At 58.6% G+C, this 19,384-nt stretch overlaps 2 protein-coding genes and 4 long non-coding RNA genes across 24 annotated transcripts in view; 2 read left to right on the forward strand and 4 right to left on the reverse strand.

The window, feature by feature from the left end:
* Nucleotides 1-911: 911 nt before the first annotated feature.
* Nucleotides 912-2,055, reverse strand: LOC128088699 (splicing factor 3A subunit 2-like). Of its 6 annotated transcripts, XM_052699445.1 has the most exons (4): nucleotides 1,312-2,055; nucleotides 1,184-1,239; nucleotides 1,094-1,148; nucleotides 912-1,056 (listed from the first exon to the last, which is right to left on the reverse strand). In XM_052699445.1, the coding sequence occupies exons 1-4, from the start codon at nucleotides 2,053-2,055 to the stop codon at nucleotides 979-981; spliced, it is 933 nt and encodes a 310-aa protein (XP_052555405.1). In that variant the 3' UTR covers nucleotides 912-978. The 6 variants fall into 6 exon arrangements, with proteins under 6 accessions (XP_052555405.1, XP_052555403.1, XP_052555407.1 ...); XM_052699443.1 differs by having other exon boundaries at nucleotides 912-1,148; nucleotides 1,277-2,055; XM_052699447.1 differs by lacking the exon at nucleotides 1,184-1,239 and adding an exon at nucleotides 1,240-1,255 and having other exon boundaries at nucleotides 913-1,148; nucleotides 1,333-2,055.
* ARRB1 (arrestin beta 1) overlaps nucleotides 1,471-19,384 on the reverse strand; it is a 39,657-nt gene continuing 21,743 nt past the window's right edge. The window contains exons 2-16 of one of the 2 annotated variants that reach the window (XM_052699440.1): nucleotides 18,245-18,275; nucleotides 18,103-18,163; nucleotides 16,091-16,135; nucleotides 14,143-14,339; nucleotides 10,649-10,708; nucleotides 10,436-10,503; nucleotides 8,609-8,744; nucleotides 7,961-8,045; nucleotides 7,784-7,856; nucleotides 7,542-7,679; nucleotides 7,370-7,453; nucleotides 5,710-5,733; nucleotides 5,281-5,351; nucleotides 5,093-5,144; nucleotides 1,471-2,469 (exon numbers count right to left, since the gene is read on the reverse strand). In XM_052699440.1, the coding sequence (XP_052555400.1) occupies nucleotides 2,358-2,469; nucleotides 5,093-5,144; nucleotides 5,281-5,351; nucleotides 5,710-5,733; nucleotides 7,370-7,453; nucleotides 7,542-7,679; nucleotides 7,784-7,856; nucleotides 7,961-8,045; nucleotides 8,609-8,744; nucleotides 10,436-10,503; nucleotides 10,649-10,708; nucleotides 14,143-14,339; nucleotides 16,091-16,135; nucleotides 18,103-18,163; nucleotides 18,245-18,275 (1,237 nt within the window). In that variant the 3' untranslated portion in view covers nucleotides 1,471-2,357. Of the gene's footprint in view, nucleotides 2,470-4,624; nucleotides 4,924-5,092; nucleotides 5,145-5,280; nucleotides 5,352-5,709; nucleotides 5,734-7,369; nucleotides 7,454-7,541; nucleotides 7,680-7,783; nucleotides 7,857-7,960; nucleotides 8,046-8,608; nucleotides 8,745-10,435; nucleotides 10,504-10,648; nucleotides 10,709-14,142; nucleotides 14,340-16,090; nucleotides 16,136-18,102; nucleotides 18,164-18,244; nucleotides 18,276-19,384 lie in introns of those variants that run through there. The other variant, XM_052699439.1, reaches the window with a different exon arrangement.
* LOC128088702 (uncharacterized) lies at nucleotides 2,525-4,515 on the reverse strand. Of its 5 annotated transcripts, none has more exons than XR_008210365.1 (8): nucleotides 4,408-4,515; nucleotides 4,045-4,356; nucleotides 3,913-3,962; nucleotides 3,726-3,778; nucleotides 3,362-3,475; nucleotides 3,177-3,279; nucleotides 3,010-3,091; nucleotides 2,525-2,927 (listed from the first exon to the last, which is right to left on the reverse strand). It is a non-coding gene; the product is annotated as an uncharacterized LOC128088702 (long non-coding RNA). The 5 variants fall into 5 exon arrangements; XR_008210366.1 differs by having other exon boundaries at nucleotides 2,527-2,927; nucleotides 4,045-4,158; nucleotides 4,330-4,515; XR_008210363.1 differs by having other exon boundaries at nucleotides 2,528-2,927; nucleotides 4,045-4,515.
* LOC128088704 (uncharacterized) lies at nucleotides 12,782-13,704 on the forward strand. 2 transcript variants are annotated; one of them, XR_008210370.1, is made up of 3 exons: nucleotides 12,782-12,824; nucleotides 13,471-13,577; nucleotides 13,668-13,704. It is a non-coding gene; the product is annotated as an uncharacterized LOC128088704 (long non-coding RNA). The 2 variants fall into 2 exon arrangements; XR_008210371.1 differs by lacking the exon at nucleotides 12,782-12,824 and adding an exon at nucleotides 12,906-12,931.
* LOC128088701 (uncharacterized) lies at nucleotides 12,907-14,098 on the reverse strand. Of its 8 annotated transcripts, none has more exons than XR_008210359.1 (4): nucleotides 13,860-14,098; nucleotides 13,718-13,752; nucleotides 13,448-13,482; nucleotides 12,907-13,358 (listed from the first exon to the last, which is right to left on the reverse strand). It is a non-coding gene; the product is annotated as an uncharacterized LOC128088701 (long non-coding RNA). The 8 variants fall into 8 exon arrangements; XR_008210358.1 differs by having other exon boundaries at nucleotides 13,413-13,482; XR_008210361.1 differs by having other exon boundaries at nucleotides 13,825-14,098.
* LOC128088705 (uncharacterized) lies at nucleotides 16,096-16,734 on the forward strand. The gene is made up of 3 exons (XR_008210372.1): nucleotides 16,096-16,161; nucleotides 16,302-16,361; nucleotides 16,661-16,734. It is a non-coding gene; the product is annotated as an uncharacterized LOC128088705 (long non-coding RNA).

A 19,384-nucleotide genomic window follows, 5' to 3' on the forward strand; every position in this document is an offset into this window, starting at 1 on the left:
CCGCTTTGGAGCCGATCCCACGGGAGCATCCGCGTGCCCAAGGGAAGGTCGGCGCTGCGGGCTGCAACCTTTGGTGCCGCAGGATCGATTTGGGATTTGTTTCCCTGCAATCAACGGTTGGGGACGCGGAGCCACGGCAGCCCTGCGAGCTGGAGAGCAAAGCAATGTCAACAAGGCCTCCCAAAACTGGGCCGGAGGGGGAGGGGGAGGCAGGAGAAGCATGGGCACGCTGAGGGTTTGGTCCCGTGTGCGTTTGCGTTCAGAGATTAATAAACTAGAATAATTTATTTGACAGGACACAGAAACGTCACGGAGATGGTGGGGGAACCAGAGAAGAAGCAGGTGTGGATGGACAGTACAAAGAAAGCACTTTACAAAAGAGAAGTACCGCGCCGCCCGCCGGCCTGACCCCAAAATGGGGAGGGGGGCAGCAAGGAACCTCCCCCCAAACCCCCCCTTTGGTCGGGGCACAGGGTTGTGTTCCTCCCTCCTCCTCCCCCCCCCCACCCCCAGGCTCTGCTCTCAGGGCGACACAATAAATAGTGGCAGTGGCCCCAGTGAGGGGCTGGGGGGGAGCCGGGTGTCCCTGCGACAGGGGGGGGATGTGGGGTGGGTGGACCCCGATCCAGGAGGGTGGGGGTATGGGGTGAAACATGGGGTAGGGTCCCCAGTGCTGGTACCTGGGGGGGGGGGATCCAGGGGTGTGGGAACGGATGCAGAGCAATGATAAACTCTGGGGGGGGGGGGGGGGGGGGTCATGGAAAGAGGGCTGGGGGGGGGGGAACTGGAAAGAGATTTAGGGGGAGGGGGGGGTACTGGAAAGAGGGCTGGGGGGAGGGGGGGGGGTACTGGAAAGAGGATTGGGAAGGGGGGGGTCCTGGAAAGAGGGCTGGGGGGGGACGACTGGAAAGAGGGCTGGGGGGAGGGGGGTCATGGAAAGAAGGCTGGGGGGGGAGCTTTGGGATTTGGAATCCAGCTCTAGGTCCCTTCTGAGCCTGTGGAGCTCTGTGATTTGGGGTGGGATGGGGGTGGGAGGTTTGGGATTTGGGGTAGGAGGTTTTGGGATGGGAGGTTTGGGATTTGGGGATGGGAGATTTGGGATTTGTAGGTTGGAATTTGGATGGGAGCTTTGGGATTTAGGGTAGGAGGTTCTGGGTGGGAGCTCTGGGATTTGGGGTAGGAGGTTTGGGATTTGGGGGTGGGAGATTTGGGATGGGAGCTTTGGGATTGGTGTATGAGGTTTTTGGGGTGGGAGGTTTGGTATTTGGAATGGGAGCTTTGGGATTTGGGATAGGAGGTTCTGGGTGGGAGCTTTGGGATTTGGGGTAGGAGGTTTGGGATCTGGGGTCTGGACAGGATGAGGGTGAGGATCCCAGCCCCAGGCGGATCTGTGGGTCCGAGGTTGGTGCATCCCAAGGTGAGGGGGGACTCATGCAGCAGGGCAGTGAGCAGGAGAGGGGGATGGAGGGATGGATGGATGGATGGATGGATGGATGGATGGATGGATGGATGGATGGATGGATGGATGGATGGAGGGATGGAGGGATGGATGGAGGGATGGAGGGATGGAGGGATGGATGGAGGGATGGAGGGATGGATGGATGGATGGATGGATGGATGGATGGAGGGATGGATGGATGGATGGATGGATGGATGGATGGATGGATGGATGGATGGATGGATGGATGGATGAATGGATGGATGGAGGGATGGATGGATGGATGGAGGGATGGAGGGATGGAGGGATGGATGGATGGATGGATGGATGAATGGATGGATGGAGGGATGGATGGATGGATGGAGGGATGGAGGGATGGAGGGATGGAGGGATGGATGGATGGATGAATGGATGGATGGAGGGATGGATGGATGGATGGAGGGATGGATGGATGGATGGATGGATGGAAGGATGGATGGATGGATGGATGGAGGGATGGATGGATGGATGGATGGATGGAGGGATGGGGGCCCTTTCCCACAAGCGGGCTGCCTTAAAAAAAAATCCCCCCCTTCTTCCCCAAAATTCTGCTGCACCCCTTCCCCCCTCCCCAGCATCGAGAGCAGACAATACAAAATGCATAAAAGAGCAGCTCCCAGGAAAGGGCCCGGAGCTTCGGGAAGGGAAAAAGGGGCCGGAGGGGTGAAGGCTGACGGGGTGAAGGCTGAGCCTCGGCTCCCCCCAGCCCACCCCAAAAAGGGATGAATGGGGACAAGGGGGCGCAGGGTCTGATGGCTGCTGGCGGCGGATCCGTGGGGTAGAAAACAAAGCGAATCATCATCATCATACAAAAACCCAAAGAGAAGAAGAAGCCTCTGAACGCGTGGATGCGAGCAGGGTGGGCAGCTCCAGGGTCTGCTTATCTGTCGTTGAGTTGTGGGGAGTTGGTCCTTTCCTCCTCATCCTCCTTGTCGTCCTTCATCCCCTTCAGCCGCTGCCGGGCGAAGTCCTCGAACACGATGTCGTCGTCACTGGGGGAGAGGGGACAGAAAGGCACACGGACACGCAGGGAGAGGTTTTGTGGGGGCTTGGGTGCTCGGGGGGGGAGGTTGGGGAGGCAGGGGGGTCCTAAAGCTCTGTTGGCAGCACTGGGGGGCAAAGCGTTACGGCTGTAAGGGTGGAGGGCTGTGAGTGGGAAAGGCCCCAAAGCAGCAGAGGAGGCAGCAAAGCCACCCCCAAATCCATGCCAGCTCCAAGAGATCCCTGAAAAGCTCCCAGCGCAGCTCCAAAGCTCCACGCAGCAACGCCAAGCCTCCCTGATGCTCCTCGTGCGGCACCAAAACCACCCCATAAACACCTGTTGCTGCATGGGGATCTCCTTCAGCTGCCCCAAATCCTCCCCCAAAACTTCCTCTGCAGCCCCAAAATCTACTCTAGTCCCAAAACAGCCCCCAAACCTCCCCCTGCAGCCCCAAAGCCACCCCATAACCTCATATTGTGGCACTGAGATCTACTGCAGCCCCAGATCCTCCCCCAAACCTCCCCCTGCAGCCCCAAATCCACCCCATAACCTCACATTGCTGCACTGGGATCTCCTACAGCAGCCCAAATCCTCCCCCAAACCAAACTGCTGCACCAAAGCCACCCCATAACCTCATATTGCTGCACTGGGATCTCCTACTGTGGCCCCAAATCCTCCCCCAAACCTCCCCCTACAGCCCCAAAGCCACCCCATAACCTCGTATTGCTGCACCAAGGTCTCCTATTGCAGCCCCAAATCCTCCCCCAAACCTCCAACTGCAGCCCCAAAATCTACTCCAGTCCCAAAACAGCTCCCAAATCTCCCCCTGCAGCCCCAAAGCCCCATAACCACGTATTGCTGCACCAAGGTCTCCTACTGCAGGCCCAAATCCTCCCCCAAACCTCTCCCTGCAGCCCCAAAGCCACCCCATAACCTCACATTGCTGCACTGGGATCTCCTACAGCAGCCCAAATCCTCCCCCAAACCAAACTGCTGCACCAAAGCCACCCCATAACCTCATATTGTGGCACTGAGATCTACTGCAGCCCCAGATCCTCCCCCAAACCTCCCCCTGCAGCCCCAAAGCCACCCCATAACCACGTATTGCTGCACTGAGATCTCCTACGGCAGCCCCAGATCCTCCCCCAAACCAAACTGCTGCACCAAAGCCACCCCATAACCTCATATTGCTGCACTGGGATCTCCTACTGTGGCCCCAAATCCTCCCCCAAACCTCCCCCTACAGCCCCAAAGCCACCCCATAACCTCGTATTGCTGCACCAAGGTCTCCTATTGCAGCCCCAAATCCTCCCCCAAACCTCCAGCTGCAGCCCCAAAATCTACTCAAGCCCAAAACAGCCCCCAAATCTCCTCCTGCAGCCCCAAAGCCACTCCATAACCTCATGTTGCTGCACCAGGATCTCCTACTGTGGCCCCAAATCCTCCCCCAAACCTCCAACTGCAGCCCCAAAATCTACTCCAGTCCCAAAACAGCTCCCAAATCTCCCCCTGCAGCCCCAAAGCTCCATAACCATGTATTGCTGCACCAAGGTCTCCTACTGCAGGCCCAAATCCTCCCCCAAACCTCCCCCTGCAGCCCCAAAGCCACCCCATAACCTCACACTGCTGCACTGGGATCTCCTACAGCAGCCCAAATCCTCCCCCAAACCAAACTGCTGCACCAAAGCCACCCCATAACCTCATATTGCTGCACTGACATCTCCTACTGCAGCCCCAAAACAACCCCCCAAACCTCCCCCTACAGCCCCAAAGCCACCCCAAAACCTTGTACTGCTGCACCAGGGTCTCCTATTGCAGCCCCATAACATCCCCTAAACCTCTCCCCGCAGCCCCAAAGCCACCCCGTAACAACATATTGCTGCACCAAGGTCTCCTACTGCAGCCCCAAATCAACCCCCAAACCTCCCCCTGTAGCCCCCTAATCTACCCCAGCCCCAAAACATCTCCCAAACCTCCCCCTGCAGCCCCAAAGCCACCCCATAACCTTGTGCTGCTGCACCAGGGTCTCCTACTGTGGCCCCAAATCCTCCCCCAAGCCTCCCCCTGCAGCCCCAAAGCCACCCCATAATCTCACATTGCTGCACAAATCCTCCCCCAAACCAAACTGCTGCACCAAAGCCACCCCATAACAACATATTGCTGCACTGACATCTCCTACTGCAGCCCCAAAACAACCCCCCAAACCTCCCCCTGCAGCCCCAAATCCTCCCCCAACCCACACTGCTGCACCAAAGCTCCCCCAAATCTCCTCCTTTCCCCTCCCCTCTTTTCCCCCTCCACCAGGGTCTCCCTTTGCAGCCCAAGTTGGGGGGGCTTCACCCCAATGGTGCAACACAGACACCCAAGGGACACCGTGGGGACAGATGGGGACAGATGGGGACAGATGGGGACAGATGGGGACGCACCACGACCCGGGGACGGGTGCTTCCTTACTGCGCTTCTCCTGTCACGCCAAAGCCACGCAGGGGGGTGGGAATTGGGGTGGGGGGAAGAGAACAGAGAAAGGAGCAGCGTGCGTTAGGGTCAGCATGCGGGGGTCGGGGCGGCACGCAGCCAGGCCAAGCGGCGTGGGATGGAGGTGCACCCCGAGGAGATTTGGGGGGGGCTCTTACTTTGTGTCAAGCTCGATCAGGTTTGTATCTATGGGAGCTTCGTTCTCTGGAACTGAACAGAAGGAATGAAGGCAGCTGGTTAGCTTTTCCATCCCCTGGATTGCAAATGAGAGATGGGGGGGGGGGAAGGAATGGGGGGGGGGGTCGTGCTGTGAGATCCCCATTGCAGCCACGGGGGGATCCCTCACCGTCCCGGTGCGCCGGCTCCTCTCGGGGTTTGGGGTGCATCAGGGTGAAGGGCAGCTCCACGGCCACGTCGCTGCAAAGAGAAGAGCCACGGTGGGACCCCCCCCCACCTCCCACCCCCAGCCCAGGAGCACCAGGAAGGGGATCGGTGTGGCCAAGCTGCTTACAAGAAGCTGGGGGCTGAAATCCCTGGGCTTGGGGTGGGGGTGTGGGGCACGCTGCAGGTGGGACAGCAGGGGTTGTGGGGCACTGTGTGCAGCCCATGCACTGCCTCCCTCCCCCCCCCCCAAAAAAACACCCATCATACATGGGTAAATGTGGGACCCCCAGCATCACCTGCAGCAAAGCCAGAATCGGTGCCCAGAAGTGGGGGGGCAGATCCGAATGTGGGGGGGCAAAGGGGGCTGAGGGGACAGGGCAGCAGGAGTTACCTGGAGGCAAGGTCTCCCAGCAGGCTGCAGGTCGAAGGAGGTGAGAAATTAATTAATGAGGCATTGAACTCAATCATTTGAGCCCAACCTCCCAGCAAGCGCGGGGCAGACGGGGACAAGGGGACCATGGGAGAGCTGTCCCCAACCCCAACTCCTTCCCAATCCCATCCCCATCCCCATTCCCACCCCAATGCCATTCTTATTCCATCCCAATGCCATCCCCATGCCGACCCCATTCCATCCCAATGCCGTTCGCATCCCACCCCAATCCCATCCCTATCCCAACCCCAATCCCATCTCTACCCCATCCCTACCCCAATGCCAACCCCATCCCAATGCATCCCTATCCCACCCCAATGCCAATGCCAATCTCGTTCCATCCCAATGCCATTCACATCCCACCCTAATCCCATCCCTACCCCATTCCAACCCCATTCCATCCCAATGCCATTCACATCCCACCCTAATCCCATCCCTATCCCATCTCAATGCCTTGCTCAGCCCAATTCCAACCCCATTCCCATCCCAATGCCATCCCCATGCCGGCCCCATTCCATCCCAATGCCGTTTGCATCCCACCCCAATCCCATCTCTACCCCATCCTCACCCCAATGCCAACCCCATCCCAATGCATCCCTATCCCACCCCAATGCCAACGCCAACCCCATTCCATCCCAGTGCCATTCGCATCCCACCCTAATCCCATCCCTATCCCATCTCAATGCCATGCCCAGCCCAATTCCATCCCCATTCCCATCCCAATGCCAATGCCAACCTCATTCCATCCCAATGCTATCCCAATTTCACCCCAGCGCCATCCCCATCCCATCCCCATTCCAATACCACCCCATCCCATCCCAATTCCATCCCCATACCAACTCCATCCCCATTCCAATCCCATCCCCATCCCCATCCCATCCAAACCATCATCATCCCAATCCCGTCCCCATCCCAATTCCACCCCATCCGATCCCAATCCCATCCTAATCCCATCCCAATGCCATCCCCATCCCAATTCCATCCCATCCCAATTCCATCCCCATCCCAACTCCATCCCCATCCCATCCAAACCATCTTCATTCCAATCCCATCCCCATCCCAATTCCACCCCATCCCACCCCATCCCATCCCCATCCCAATCCCACCCCATCCCACCCCAATCCCATCCCCATCCCAATTCCATCCCATCCTAATGCCATCCCCATCCCAATTCCATCCCCATCCCAACTCCATCCCCATCCCATCCAAACCATCTTCATTCCAATCCCATCCCCATCCCAATTCCACCCCATCTCACCCCATCCCATCCCCATCCCAATTCCACCCCATCCCACCCCAATCCCATCCCCATCCCAATTCCATCCCATCCTAATGCCATCCCCATCCCAATTCCATCCCCATCCCAACTCCATCCCCATCCCATCCAAACCATCTTCATTCCAATCCCGTCCCCATCCTAATCCCACCCCATCCCACCCCAATCCTATCCCCATCCCAATCCCACCCCATCCCACCCCAATCCCATCCCCATCCCGTCTCCAGTGCTGCTGGAATCCCAAAGGAATGTCCCATCCCACGGGGACAAACCAAGGCTGATCCCAAGCTCAATGCAAAGCAAAAAGGGGCTGCAGCCCCCCCCTGAGAGCTGCCCACCACTCACCCTCCTCGCGACACCACCAGCTTCACCTTCACCTTGTAGGACACGATGATGCCCAGGATCTCCTTGTTGGCTCCATCCCTCAGCCTGCACAGGACAGGGGTGAGCGTGGACCCCAACAGTCGTCACCCAGGGGTGACAGTAGGGTGGGAGGGGGACACAAGGGGTGGCTCACAGCGTGCTGGAGGCCAGGTTGGTGTCCTCATGCTTCAGCTTGCCATCCAGGGCCAGCCCACGTTTCTCCCGGTTGTTGGCAAGGAAGGGGGTCAGGGTGTAGACTTTGCAGAACGTTGAGCTCGGAGCCACCATGTCACTGGGGACAAGAGTGGGTGTCACCAGCGGGGACCCCAAGCACCCCATGGGGGTGGCAGGGTTAGTGTTAGGGTCCACTTAGGGACCCCAAGCCTGGTCACTCACTCGGCGTCCTCCACTGCCACAGGACATTTGTACTGGGCGGTGTTGAAGAGGCAGATGTCGGCGTATTGGCGCACTGGGGGAAAGATGGGGAGTTGGGGGAGGTTGGGGGGGGTCAGGGAGGGGACCCCAAGGGGACAGGGATTGGTTGGGGAGGGGGAGGGTGGTCCCCAACCTCACCTGAGATTTTGATCTTCTTCACTGTCTTGTTGGTGTTGTTGGTGACGTGGACGTTGACGCTGATGGGCTCCCCGTGGTAGTAGATCTGTGGGGAGGAGGCGTGCGGAGCTGCAGGGTTGGAAGGGACCTCTGGAGGTCAGCCAGGCCAACCCCCACCCCTAAAGCAGGTTCCTTCAAGGAGGCTTCAAGGTTCCTTCGATCACCGGTCAACCAGTTGGCCAACCAGGACACCGTTGGCCTTCTTGGCCACAAGAACATATTGCTGGTTCAATGGTCAGCCTGTGGTCAACCGTTGACCAAATGCTGACCAACCAGGACATCCCAGGCCTTCTGGGCCATCAGGACACAGTGCTGCCTCACAGCCAACCATTGGCCAACCAGGACATCCTAGGCCTTCTGGGCCATCAGGACACAGTGCTGCTTCATGGCCAACCATTGTCCAACCAGGACACCATGGGCCTTCTGGGCCATCAGGACGCAGTGCTGCCTCACAGCCAACCATTGGCCAACCAGGACATCCCAGGCCTTCTGGGCCATCAGGACGCACTGCTGCCTCACCGTCACCCTACAGGCCAACCGTTGGCCATCAGGACCCCCAGGTCCTTGTCTGCAGTTTCCTCCCCAGCTCAGCTCAGCCCCCATCCCCACCTCCTTGTCCAAAGACGCCTCCAGGTGCAGCGGTTTGTCTGACATGAGGAATTGCCTGGTGGTCTCAGCCATGGGCTGGGGGCCGGGGCGCTCCGGGGCGTACTGCACTTTGCGGATGACCAAGCGGACAGAGTTCCTGTGGGGACAACGAGGGGACAGCCTGCAGCTCTGCCCCACAGCTCTGCCCCACAGCTCTGCCCTCTTTTTCGACGTGCTTTCAGTCAAATGCTTCTTTTCTCTTAGTCTCAGCTTGGTGAGGCCCCAGGGAAGGGCTGGTCCCGCTCCACCCCAAGAGACATTTCCATCCCTACCTCACTCTGAAGAACATCTCCATCCCTCCCCAGCTTGGAGGATATCTCCATCCCAGTTCACCCAGAAGGCCATCTCCATCCCAACCCTACCCTACAGCACATCACCAACCCCATCCCATCCTAGAGAACATCTCCAGCCCAGTCCCACCCTAAAGGACACCTCAATCCCACCCCCATCCTACAGCGCATCACCAACCCCGTCCCATCCCAGAGAACACCTCCATCCCAACCCTACCCTAAAGGACATCACCAACCCTGTCCCCTCTGAGAGCAGTTCTCCATCTCAGTCCCATTCTGGAGGACGTCTCCATCCCACCTCCATCCTAAAAGAAAATCTTCATCCCTCCCCATCCCACAGGATGCCTCCATCCCAGTCCCACCCTCAAGAACATATCAGTCTTTTCTCATCCTGGACAGCATCTCCTTTCCTTTCCCCTTTCCCCTTTCGTTTCCCCTTTCGTTTCCCCTCCCCTTTCCCTTTCCCTTTCCCTTTCCCTTTCCCTTTCCCTTTCCCTTTCCCTTTCCCTTTCCCTTTCCCTTTCCCTTTTCCTTTCCCTTTCACTTTCCCTTTCTCCTTGCCCTTTCCCTTTCCCTTCCTCTCTCCTTTCCTCTCTCCTTTCCTCTCTCCTTTCCCTTCCCTTCCCTTCCCTTCCCTTCCCTTTCCCTTCCCTTCCCTTCCCTTCCCTTCCCTTCCCTTCCCTTCCCTTCCCTTCCCTTCCCTTCCCTTCCCTTCCCTTCCCTTCCCTTCCCTTCCCTTCCCTTCCCTTCCCTTCCCTTCCCTTTCCTCTCTCCTTCCCTTCCCTTTCCTCTCTCCTTCCCTTCCCTTTCCTCTCTCCTTCCCTTCCCTTCCCTTCCCTTCCCTTCCCTTCCCTTCCCTTCCCTTCCCTTCCCTTCCCTTCCCTTCCCTTCCCTTCCCTTCCCTTCCCTTTCCTCTCTCCTTCCCTTCCCTTTCCTCTCTCCTTCCCTTCCCTTTCCTCTCTCCTTCCCTTCCCTTCCCTTCCCTTCCCTTCCCTTCCCTTCCCTTCCCTTCCCTTCCCTTCCCTTCCCTTCCCTTCCCTTCCCTTCCCTTCCCTTCCCTTCCCTTCCCTTTTTCCTGTCCTGAAGAATATCCCCACCTCTTCCCACTCTGGAGAACATTTGCTTCCCTCTCCCATCCTGGAGCACTTCACCATCTCAATCCCACCCTGAAGAACACCGTTATCCTGTCCCATCCCACAGGACACCTCTGCTCCGTTCCCATCCTAAGAGACACCTCCAGCTCTGTTCCACCCTAAAGGACCTCACCAACCATCCAGGAAGATCCCACCACCCCAGCCCCGCTCCAAAGGACATCTCCAGCCCTGTCCCATCCGGGAGGACGTTCCCATTCCATTCCAAATCTGGAGGACATCTCCAGCCCAGTCCCACCCCAAAGGACATCTCCATCCCTTCCCCACCCCAAAAGACATCCCCGCCCCTTTCCCACCCCACAGGACACCTCCACCCTCTCCCCATCCCAGGCCACCTCTCCCTTTACCTCTTATGGATTTTCTCCTCCAGGTTCTCTGCGCAGAAAGCTTTGACCTCATAGTCCACACCGCAGGCCTGGACAGTGGTGAGGGACGTGGAAGAGGGGGGCAGATCAACCCCTCCACCCCCCCAAAACCCCACAAGGAACCCATCGGGTTCCCCATCGCATCACCAGGAGGGACACAGCGGGGCGACACGAGGACGCGGCGCCGCTCCTTACCTTCCCCGTGTCTTCGGGGCCGGGTTGCAGCGTGACGGAGCAGGGCAGGTTGGGGGGGATCTGCAGCACAAAATAGGGTCAGGAGTGACGACCCCAGGGGAAGTGACAGGCCCCCGGGATCACAAGAACCACAAGGTTGGAAACGACCTATAGATCATCCGGTCCAACCGTCTCCTCATCTCCATTGCCACCACTGGCACTAAACCACATCACGCAGCACGTCATCCAGATGCCTCCTGAACGCTGCCAGGGACAGCGACTCCACCACCTCCCTGTGCAGCCATTGCAGTGCCTGAGCACTCTCTGAGAGAAGAAATTCTTCCCTATGTCCAACCTGAACCTCCTCTGGTACAACTTGTGGCCATTGCTCGTCGCCTGGGAGAAGAGGCCAGGCCCTTTGACACCACAGCCTCCCTCCACGCAGTTGCAGAGTGCAGTCAGGTCTCCCCTGAGCTCCTCTTCTCACCCTCACCACTCCCAGCTCCCTCAGCCGCTCCTCAGCAGCCCTGTGCTCCACACCCCTCCCCATTTCGCTGCCCTTCTCTGCACGCTGCAGGGCCTCAACATCTTTCCTGCAGTGAGGAGCCCAAATCTGAACCCAGCACTCGAGGTGCGGCCTCAGCAGAGCTGAGTGCAGGGGATGCTCCCCTCCCTGCTCTGCTGGCCATTCCTCATGCAGCCCAGGCTGCCGCTGGCCCTCTTGCCCACCTGTGCACACTGCTGGCTCCTGTTCAGCCCAGCACCAACCAACAGCCCCAGGTCCTTCTCTTCTTCACACTCATCCCCCAGCCTGCAGCGCTGCATGGGGTTGTTATGGCCAAAATGCAGCACCCGGCACTCGGCCTTGTTGAACCTCATCCCATTCACCTCAGCCCAGCGCTCCAGCCTGTCTGAATCCCTCTGCAGGGCCTCCCTGCCCTCAGGCAGATCAACACCACCTCCCAGCTCGGTGTCATCTGCAGACTTGCTGAGGGTGCACTCAATGCCCTCGTCCAGGTCATCAATAAAGATATTAAACAAGGTCGGCCCCCTGGGGGACACCACTTGAAACGGGTCGCCAGCCGGACTTCACTCCATTCACCACGGCCCCGCAGCCATTTCCTTACCCAAAGAAGGGCATGTATCTGTTCAGAGCACGGGCAGCCAGTTTCCCCAGAAGAAGCCCAGAGGGACCGTGTCAAAGGCTGTGCTGAAGTCTAGGAAGACATCAACAGCCCTTCCCTCATCTATCAGACTGGTCACCAGTCGTGGAAGGAGATGAGGTTGCTCAAGCATCACCTGCCTTTCACAAACCCGTGCTGGCTGGCTCTGATCACAAACCTGAGCTGGATGGGGACCCATCGGATGCTGCCTGCTCCTTTTAGGCTACGGCTCAGCACCGTGGGCCCCGGGGGGTGGTGCACTGCACTAATGCACTTTTTGGTGGGTTTTAGGGGTTTTTTGGCTTTAATCCGGGGGATTTGGAAGAATTAAGGCTGTTTGGCCTGCTAAGATCCCGCTGAGCCCGTGGGGTTTAGTGGGCAGCTCACAGCTTGGAAATGTCACCGGGTGCCCTGGGCTGCCCCTCACTGGGGGGGGCTCTGCCCCTCAATTTCTGCCCAACGCCCCCCCCCCCCCCTTTGCAGCGATGGAAATTTCCTCCAGCTCCTGCACAGCTCCCAGATGGTGCTGGAACAAACGCAGCCAATTATCACAGCAATTAAAGCGTGCAGAGGAAGGAGGGGCTGCCCCCACGGTGGCACAGGCACAGCAGGGTTCTGCCCAAGGCTACAGAGCATCCCGTGCCTCAGTTTCCCCACTGGATTCCCGCAGCACCGCAGCTGCACCCCACAGCTCCAGCAGCCCCCTGCCCCGAGAGGTGGAGGGAATCCCCAAAAGCCCTGTGCCCCTGCAGTGCCAGGGGCGATGCTGCGTCCCTAGACCCCAAAAAAGACAGAGCCAAGGGGGGATGCTGAACCCCAATGTGGCGCTGAACCCAAAAGAGATGAACCCCCCCACGTGGGACTGTGCCCAAAGTGATGCTGTGCCCCAAAAGCGGTGCTGCACCCCAAAGCGATGCTGCAGCCAAGGTGATGCTGAGCCCCAAAGCAGTGCTGAGCTCAAGGTGATGCTGAACCTCTGAGAGGAACTGGGCCCCAATGTGAGGCTGAACCCCAAAGTGATGCTGAACCCCACAGTGATGCTGCACCCCAAAGCAGTGCTGAGCTCAAGGTGATGCTGAACCTCTGAGAGGAACTGGGCCCCAATGTGAGGCTGAACCCCAAAGTGATGCTGAACCCCACAGTGATGCTGGTGATGCTGAACCCTCAGAGATGCTGAACCCCCATAAGGTACTGCACCCCAAGTGATGCTGATAAACTGAAGGTGATGCTGAACCTCAAAGTCATTGGTATGAATCCCACTGTGATGCTGCACCCCAAACCAATGCTGCACCCCACAATGGATCTGCAACCAAAGTGATGCTGAACCCCAAGGTGATGCTGGTGATGGTGAACCCTAAGAGATGCTGAATCCCCATAAGGTACTGCACCCCAAATGATGCTGATAAACTGAAGGTGATGCTGAGCCCCAAAGTGATTGGTATGAACCCCAAGTGATGCTGCACCCCAAAGCAGTGCTGAACTCAAAGTGATGCTGAACCCCCACGTGGTTCTGCACCCCAAGTGATGCTGAGTCCCAAAGCAGTGCTGAACTCAAGGTGATGCTGAACCTCTAAGAGAAACTGTACCCCAATGTGATGCTGAACCCCACCGTGGTGCTGCACCCCAAAGCAATGCTGCACCCAAAGTGATGCTGCACCCCAAAGCAGTGCTAAACTCAAGGTGATGCTGAACCTCTAAGAGGAACTGAACCCCAATGTGATGCTGAACCCCACAGTGATGCTGCGTCCCAAAGCAGTGCTGTACCCCAAAATGGAACTGCAACCAAAGTGATGCTGAACCCCAAGGTGATGCTGAACCCTAAGAGATGCTGAATCCCCATAAGGTACTGCACCCCAAATGATGCTGATAAGCTGAAGGTGATGCTGAGCCCCAAAGTGATTGGTATGAACCCCAAGTGATGCTGCACCCCAAAGCAGTGCTGAACTCAAGGTGATGCTGAACCTCTAACAGGAACTGAGCCCCAATGTGATGCTGAACCCCAATGTGATGCTGAACCCCACCGTGATGCTGCACCCCAAAGCAGTGCTAAACTCAAAGCAATGCTGCACCCCAAAGCAGTGCTGAACTCAAAGTGATGCTGAACCCCAAAGCAGTGCTGAACTCAAGGTGATGCTGCACCCCAAAGCGACTGGAACTGAACCCCACCGTGACGCTGAACCCAGAGATGCCGATCCCCCACGTGGCGCCGTACCAAAGTGATGCAGCACCCAAGGCACAGCTGAACCCCAACGACGACGCTGCACCCCCAGAACCGCTGAGCCCGCAGCGCTGCTGCAGCCCGACGCGACGCTGCAGCGCCCCAAAGCAGCGCCAGCCCCCCACGCTCCCCACCTCGAAGGTGAAGGGGTAGGCGTGCTCGCCCAGCTTCTTGATGAGGCGCTCCTGCAGGCGGGTGAGGGGCTTCCTGTCCTCGGGCACGGGGGGGAAGGCCTGAGCGTTGGCCACAAACAGGTCCTTGCGGAACGTCAGGCCCAGCACGTCCAGGTCCTCGCGGCCGTAACGGAAGGCGCACGTCAGCGTCACGAAGACTGCAGGCACAGAAGGGGTGAGGTGACAACGCGGCACGGTGACACGGAGGTGCGGTGCTATCGTGGTGTTGTGTATCAGTATGGCGGTACGATGGCACGGGGGCACTGTGGAGTATCGGCATCACGGCGCTGTGGTGACGTGGGATGGTGGCATCGTGACATGGTGGCATTGTAGTGACATGGGATGGTGGCATCGGGGCACTGCGGCACCATGACACAGTGGTGACATGATATGGTGGCATCGTGACATGGTGGCATTGTAGTGACATGGGATGGTGGCATCGTGGCACTGCGGCACCATGACACCATGGCACCATGACACACCATGATGTGATATGGTGGCGTCATGACAGGGTGGCTTCATGGCACTGTGGCACCATGGCATGATGGCACCATAACACAGTGGTGACGTGATATGGTGGCATCGTGACATGGTGGCATCGTGGCACTGTGGCACCATGGCATGATGGCACCACGACACGGTGGTGACATGACATGGTGGCATCATGACACTGTGGTGAAGTGGTATGGTGGCATCGTGACATGGTGGTGACGTGGTATGGTGGCATCATGGCACTGTGGCACCACAGCATGATGGCACCATGACACAGTGGTGACATGACATGGTGGCATCAGGACATGGTGGCATCGTGGCACTGTGGTGACGTGGGATGGTGGCATCATGATATGGTGGCATCGTGGCATTGTGGCACCATGACACAGTGGTGACGTGATATGGTGGCATCATGACATGGTGGTGACGTGGTATGGTGGCTTCATGGCACTGTGGCACCATGACATGATGGCACCATGACACAGTGGTGACACGATATGGTGGCATCAGGACATGGTGGCATCATGGCACTGTGGCACCATGGCACGGTGGTGACATAGTATGGTGGCGTCATGACACGGTGGCATTGTGGCACTGTGGTGATGTTGTATGGTGGCACCATGATGGTGGTGACGTGGTATGGTGGCATCATGACATGGTGGCATCGTGACATGATGGTGACATGGTATGGTGGCATCATGACATGGTGGTGAAGTGGTATGGTGGCATCATGACATGGTGGCATCGTGGCCACAGTGGTAGGGTGGCACCATGCTACCAAGGGAGCAAGGCACAAGGGCATGGTGGCACCACGGCACAGTGGCACAGTGGTATGGTGGCACCATGGAATCATGGCACCATGGCACAGTGGCATCACAAGATGGTGGCATCGTGGCACTGTGGCCCACTGGTATGGTGGCACCACGACACGGTGGCATTACAGCAGTGTGGCAACATGGTGTGATGGCACCCTGGCACGATGGCACCGTGGCACAACGGTACGGTGGCATCACAGCACTGAGGCACCACGGCACGGTGGCACTGTGGCACAAGAACACAGTGGCACGGTGACAAGGCACCTGTGGTGGCACAGTGTCACTCTGGCATGGCACCGTGGCACTGTGATACCACGGCATGGCGACACGGGGGCACGGTGACATTGTGGCACGGTGGCTCCGTGGTGTGGTGGCATCACGGCTCGTCCCAACCCCACCAGGAGCAGCAGAGGGGGCACCGGGAAGAGGTGGTGGCACCCAGGACGTGCTGTGACAATTGGGGACAGGTGGCACTGCCCCACGTGGCAGTGGGATGGGGACAAAAGCTTGGGCACCCAGAAACCCTCAGCCAAGGGCCCAGCAAAGCCCCGGGTGCCACCTCCATGTCCCCAACCTCGGGGACATCGTGATGGGGCCGTTACCTTTCCTTTCCTTCAGGTACTCAGGATCAACCAGCACCACTCCGTCTGCAAGGGAAGAGCAGAGCCAGCAGGTTGGGGACATGGCATCAGGGTTGGGGACATGGCACAGAGGTTGGGAACATGGCACAGAGGTTGGGGACATGGGACCAGGGTTGGGGACATGGCACAGAGGTTGGGGACATGGCACCAGGGTTGGGGACATGGCACAGAGGTTGGGGACATGGGACCAGGGTTGGGGACATGGCACAGAGGTTGGGGACATGGCACAGAGGTTGGGGACATGGCATCAGGGTTGGGGACATGGCACCAGGGTTGGGGACATGGCACAGAGGTTGGGGACATGGCACCAGGGTTAGGGACATGGCACAGAGGTTGGGGACATGGGACCAGGGTTGGGGACATGGCACAGAGGTTGGGGACATGGCACCAGGGTTGGGGACATGGCACAGAGGTTGGGGACATGGGACCAGGGTTGGGGACGTGGCACTGGAGTTGGGGACACAATATGGGGTTGGGGACAAAGCACAGGAGTTGGGGACATAGCATAAGGGTTGGGGACATGGCACAGAGGTTGGGGACAAGCCACAGGGGCTGGGGACATTGCATGGGGGTTGAGGACACAGCATGGGGCTGGGGACGTGGCACTGGAGTTGGGGACACAATATGGGGTTGGGGACAAAGCACAGGAGTTGGGGACATGGCACCAAGGTTGGGGACACAGCACAGGGACTGGGGACATGGCAAAGGGTTGGGGACAGGATATGACGGTTGGGGACACAGCCCAGAGGTTGGGGACATGGCATAGGGTTGGGGACATAGCACAGAGGTTGGAGACACAACAGGGCTGGGGACACAGCACAGGAGCTGGGCACGTGACACTGGGGTTGGGGACATGGCACTGGGGTTGGGGACAAGACATGAGGGCTGGGGACATGGCACCAAGGTTTGGAACACAACACAGGGCTGGGGACAAGCCATAGGTTGGGGACATGGCATAGGGACTGAGGACACAATATGGGGTTGGGGACACAGCACTGGGACTGGGGACAGGACATGAGGGTTGGGGACACAAGATGGGGTTGGGGACAGGACACGAGGGTTGGGGACACAGCATGGGGTTGGGGACACAGTATGGGGTTGGGGACACAAGATGGGGTTGGGGACACAGCACTGGGATTGGGGACACAGCATGGGGTTGGGGACAGGACATGAGGGTTGGGGACACAATATGGGGCTGGGGACACAGTATGGGGTTGGGGACACAAGATGGGGTTGGGGACACAATATGGGGTTGGGGACAGGACATGAGGGTTGGGGACACAGTATGGGCTTGGGGACACAGCACTGGGATTGGGGACAGTATGGGGTTGGGGACAGGACACAAGGGTTGGGGACACAGCATAGGGTTGGGGACGCAATATGGGGTTGGGGACACAAGATGGGGTTGGGGACACAATACAGGGTTGGGGACACAGCACTGGGATTGGGGACAGTATGGGGTTGGGGACAGGACACAAGGGTTGGGGACACAACATGGGGCTGGGGACACAGTATGGGGTTGGGGACACAAGATGGGGTTGGGGACACAATACAGGGTTGGGGACACAGCACTGGGATTGGGGACAGGACACGAGGGTTGGAGACACAGCATAGGGTTGGGGACGCAATATGGGGTTGGGGACAGGACACGAGGGTTGGGGACACAGCACTGGGATTGGGGACACAATATGGGGTTGGGGACAGGACACGAGGGTTGGGGACACCACATGGGGTTGGGGACACAGTATGGGGTTGGGGACACAGCACTGGGACTGGGGGACACAGCATGGGGTTGGGGACAGGACACGAGGGTTGGGGACACAGTATGGGGTTGGGGACACAGCATGGGGTTGGGGACACAATATGGGGTTGGGAACAGGGCACTGTGCTGGGCCACCTTTCCCCCCCCCCCAAAGGGCACAGCCACCCAAAACGACGCCCATCCCCTTCACGTCCCCTCTGTCCCCACTCACCCACGGGATCCACCACGTCGATGTGGTCCACAAAGTCCCTCTTGCCCAGGTACACCGTGAGCTACGGGGACAGCGGGGTCACCGGGACACCATGTGTGTCCCCAGCCCAGCACGGCCCCCCCCCGGCCCTCCCACCGCTCACCTTCCCGTTGGGACTCGCTTTCTTGAACACCCTGCAACGAGAAGCAAAAGGGGGCAGCAGGTTATGGGGTGCAAGGGGGCGGCCTGTGCCTCAGCTTCCCTGCAGGGCTGAGCGGTGCCAGGCAAAGGCCCTGCTGTGCAAGGAGCTGTGCAAGGAGCTGTGCAGGGAGCTGTCAGGGAGCTGTGCAGGGAGCTGTGCAGGGAGATGTGCAAAGAGCTGTGCAAGGAGCTGTGCAGGGAGCTGTGCAGGGAGATGTGCAAAGAGCTGTGCAGGGAGCTGTGCAGGGAGCTGTGCAAGGAGCTGTGCAGGGAGCTGTGCAGGGAGCTGTGCAGGGAGCTGTGCAAGGAGATGTGCAAGGAGATGTGCAAAGAGCTGTGCAAGGAGCTGTGCAGGGAGCTGTGCAGGGAGCTGTGCAAGGAGCTGTGCAGGGAGCTGTGCAGGGAGCTGTGCAGGGAGCTGTGCAAGGAGCTGTGCAGGGAGCTGTGCAAAGGCCCTGCTGTGCAAGGAGCTGTGCAGGGAGCTGTGCAGGGAGCTGTGCAAAGGCCCTGCTGTGCAAGGAGCTGGTGCTGTGCAAAGTTGCTGTGCATGGAACTGGTGCTGTGCAAGGTGCTGTGCAAGGAGCTGGTGCTGTGCAAAGGCCTAGCTGTGCAAGAGGCTGTGCAAAGGTCAGGCTGTGCAAGGTGCTGTGCAAATGCCCTGCTGTGCAAAGTGTTGGTGCTGTGCAAAGACCTGGATGTGCAAGGTGCTGTGCAAAGGTCTGGCTGTGCAAGGAGTTGTGCAAAGGCCCTGCTGTGCAAGGAGCTGTGCAAGGAGCTAGGTGCCGTGCAAAGGCCTGGTTGTGCAAGGTTCTGGCACTGTGCAAAGGCCCCGCTATGCAAGAGGTTGTGCAAGGTGCCAGGGTTGTGCAAGGTGCTCTGCAAAGCGCTGGGTGCTGTGCACGGAGCAATGCGAGGTCCTGTGCAAGGTGCAAGATGCAACACGAAGGCATGGCTGTGCAAGATGTCGAGTGAGGTGTCAGGGTTGTGCAAGGTGTGCTGCAAAGCTGTGCAAGGCGCTGTGCAAGGTGCAAGCTCTTGTGCAAAGGCTCCGCTTCGCAAGAGATTGTGTGAGATGCCAGAGCTGTGCACGGTGCTCTGCAAA

The sequence above is a fragment of the Tympanuchus pallidicinctus genome, unplaced genomic scaffold, assembly GCF_026119805.1.
Source record: "Tympanuchus pallidicinctus isolate F22 unplaced genomic scaffold, pur_lepc_1.0 scaffold36, whole genome shotgun sequence".
NCBI lineage: Eukaryota > Metazoa > Chordata > Aves > Galliformes > Phasianidae > Tympanuchus > Tympanuchus pallidicinctus.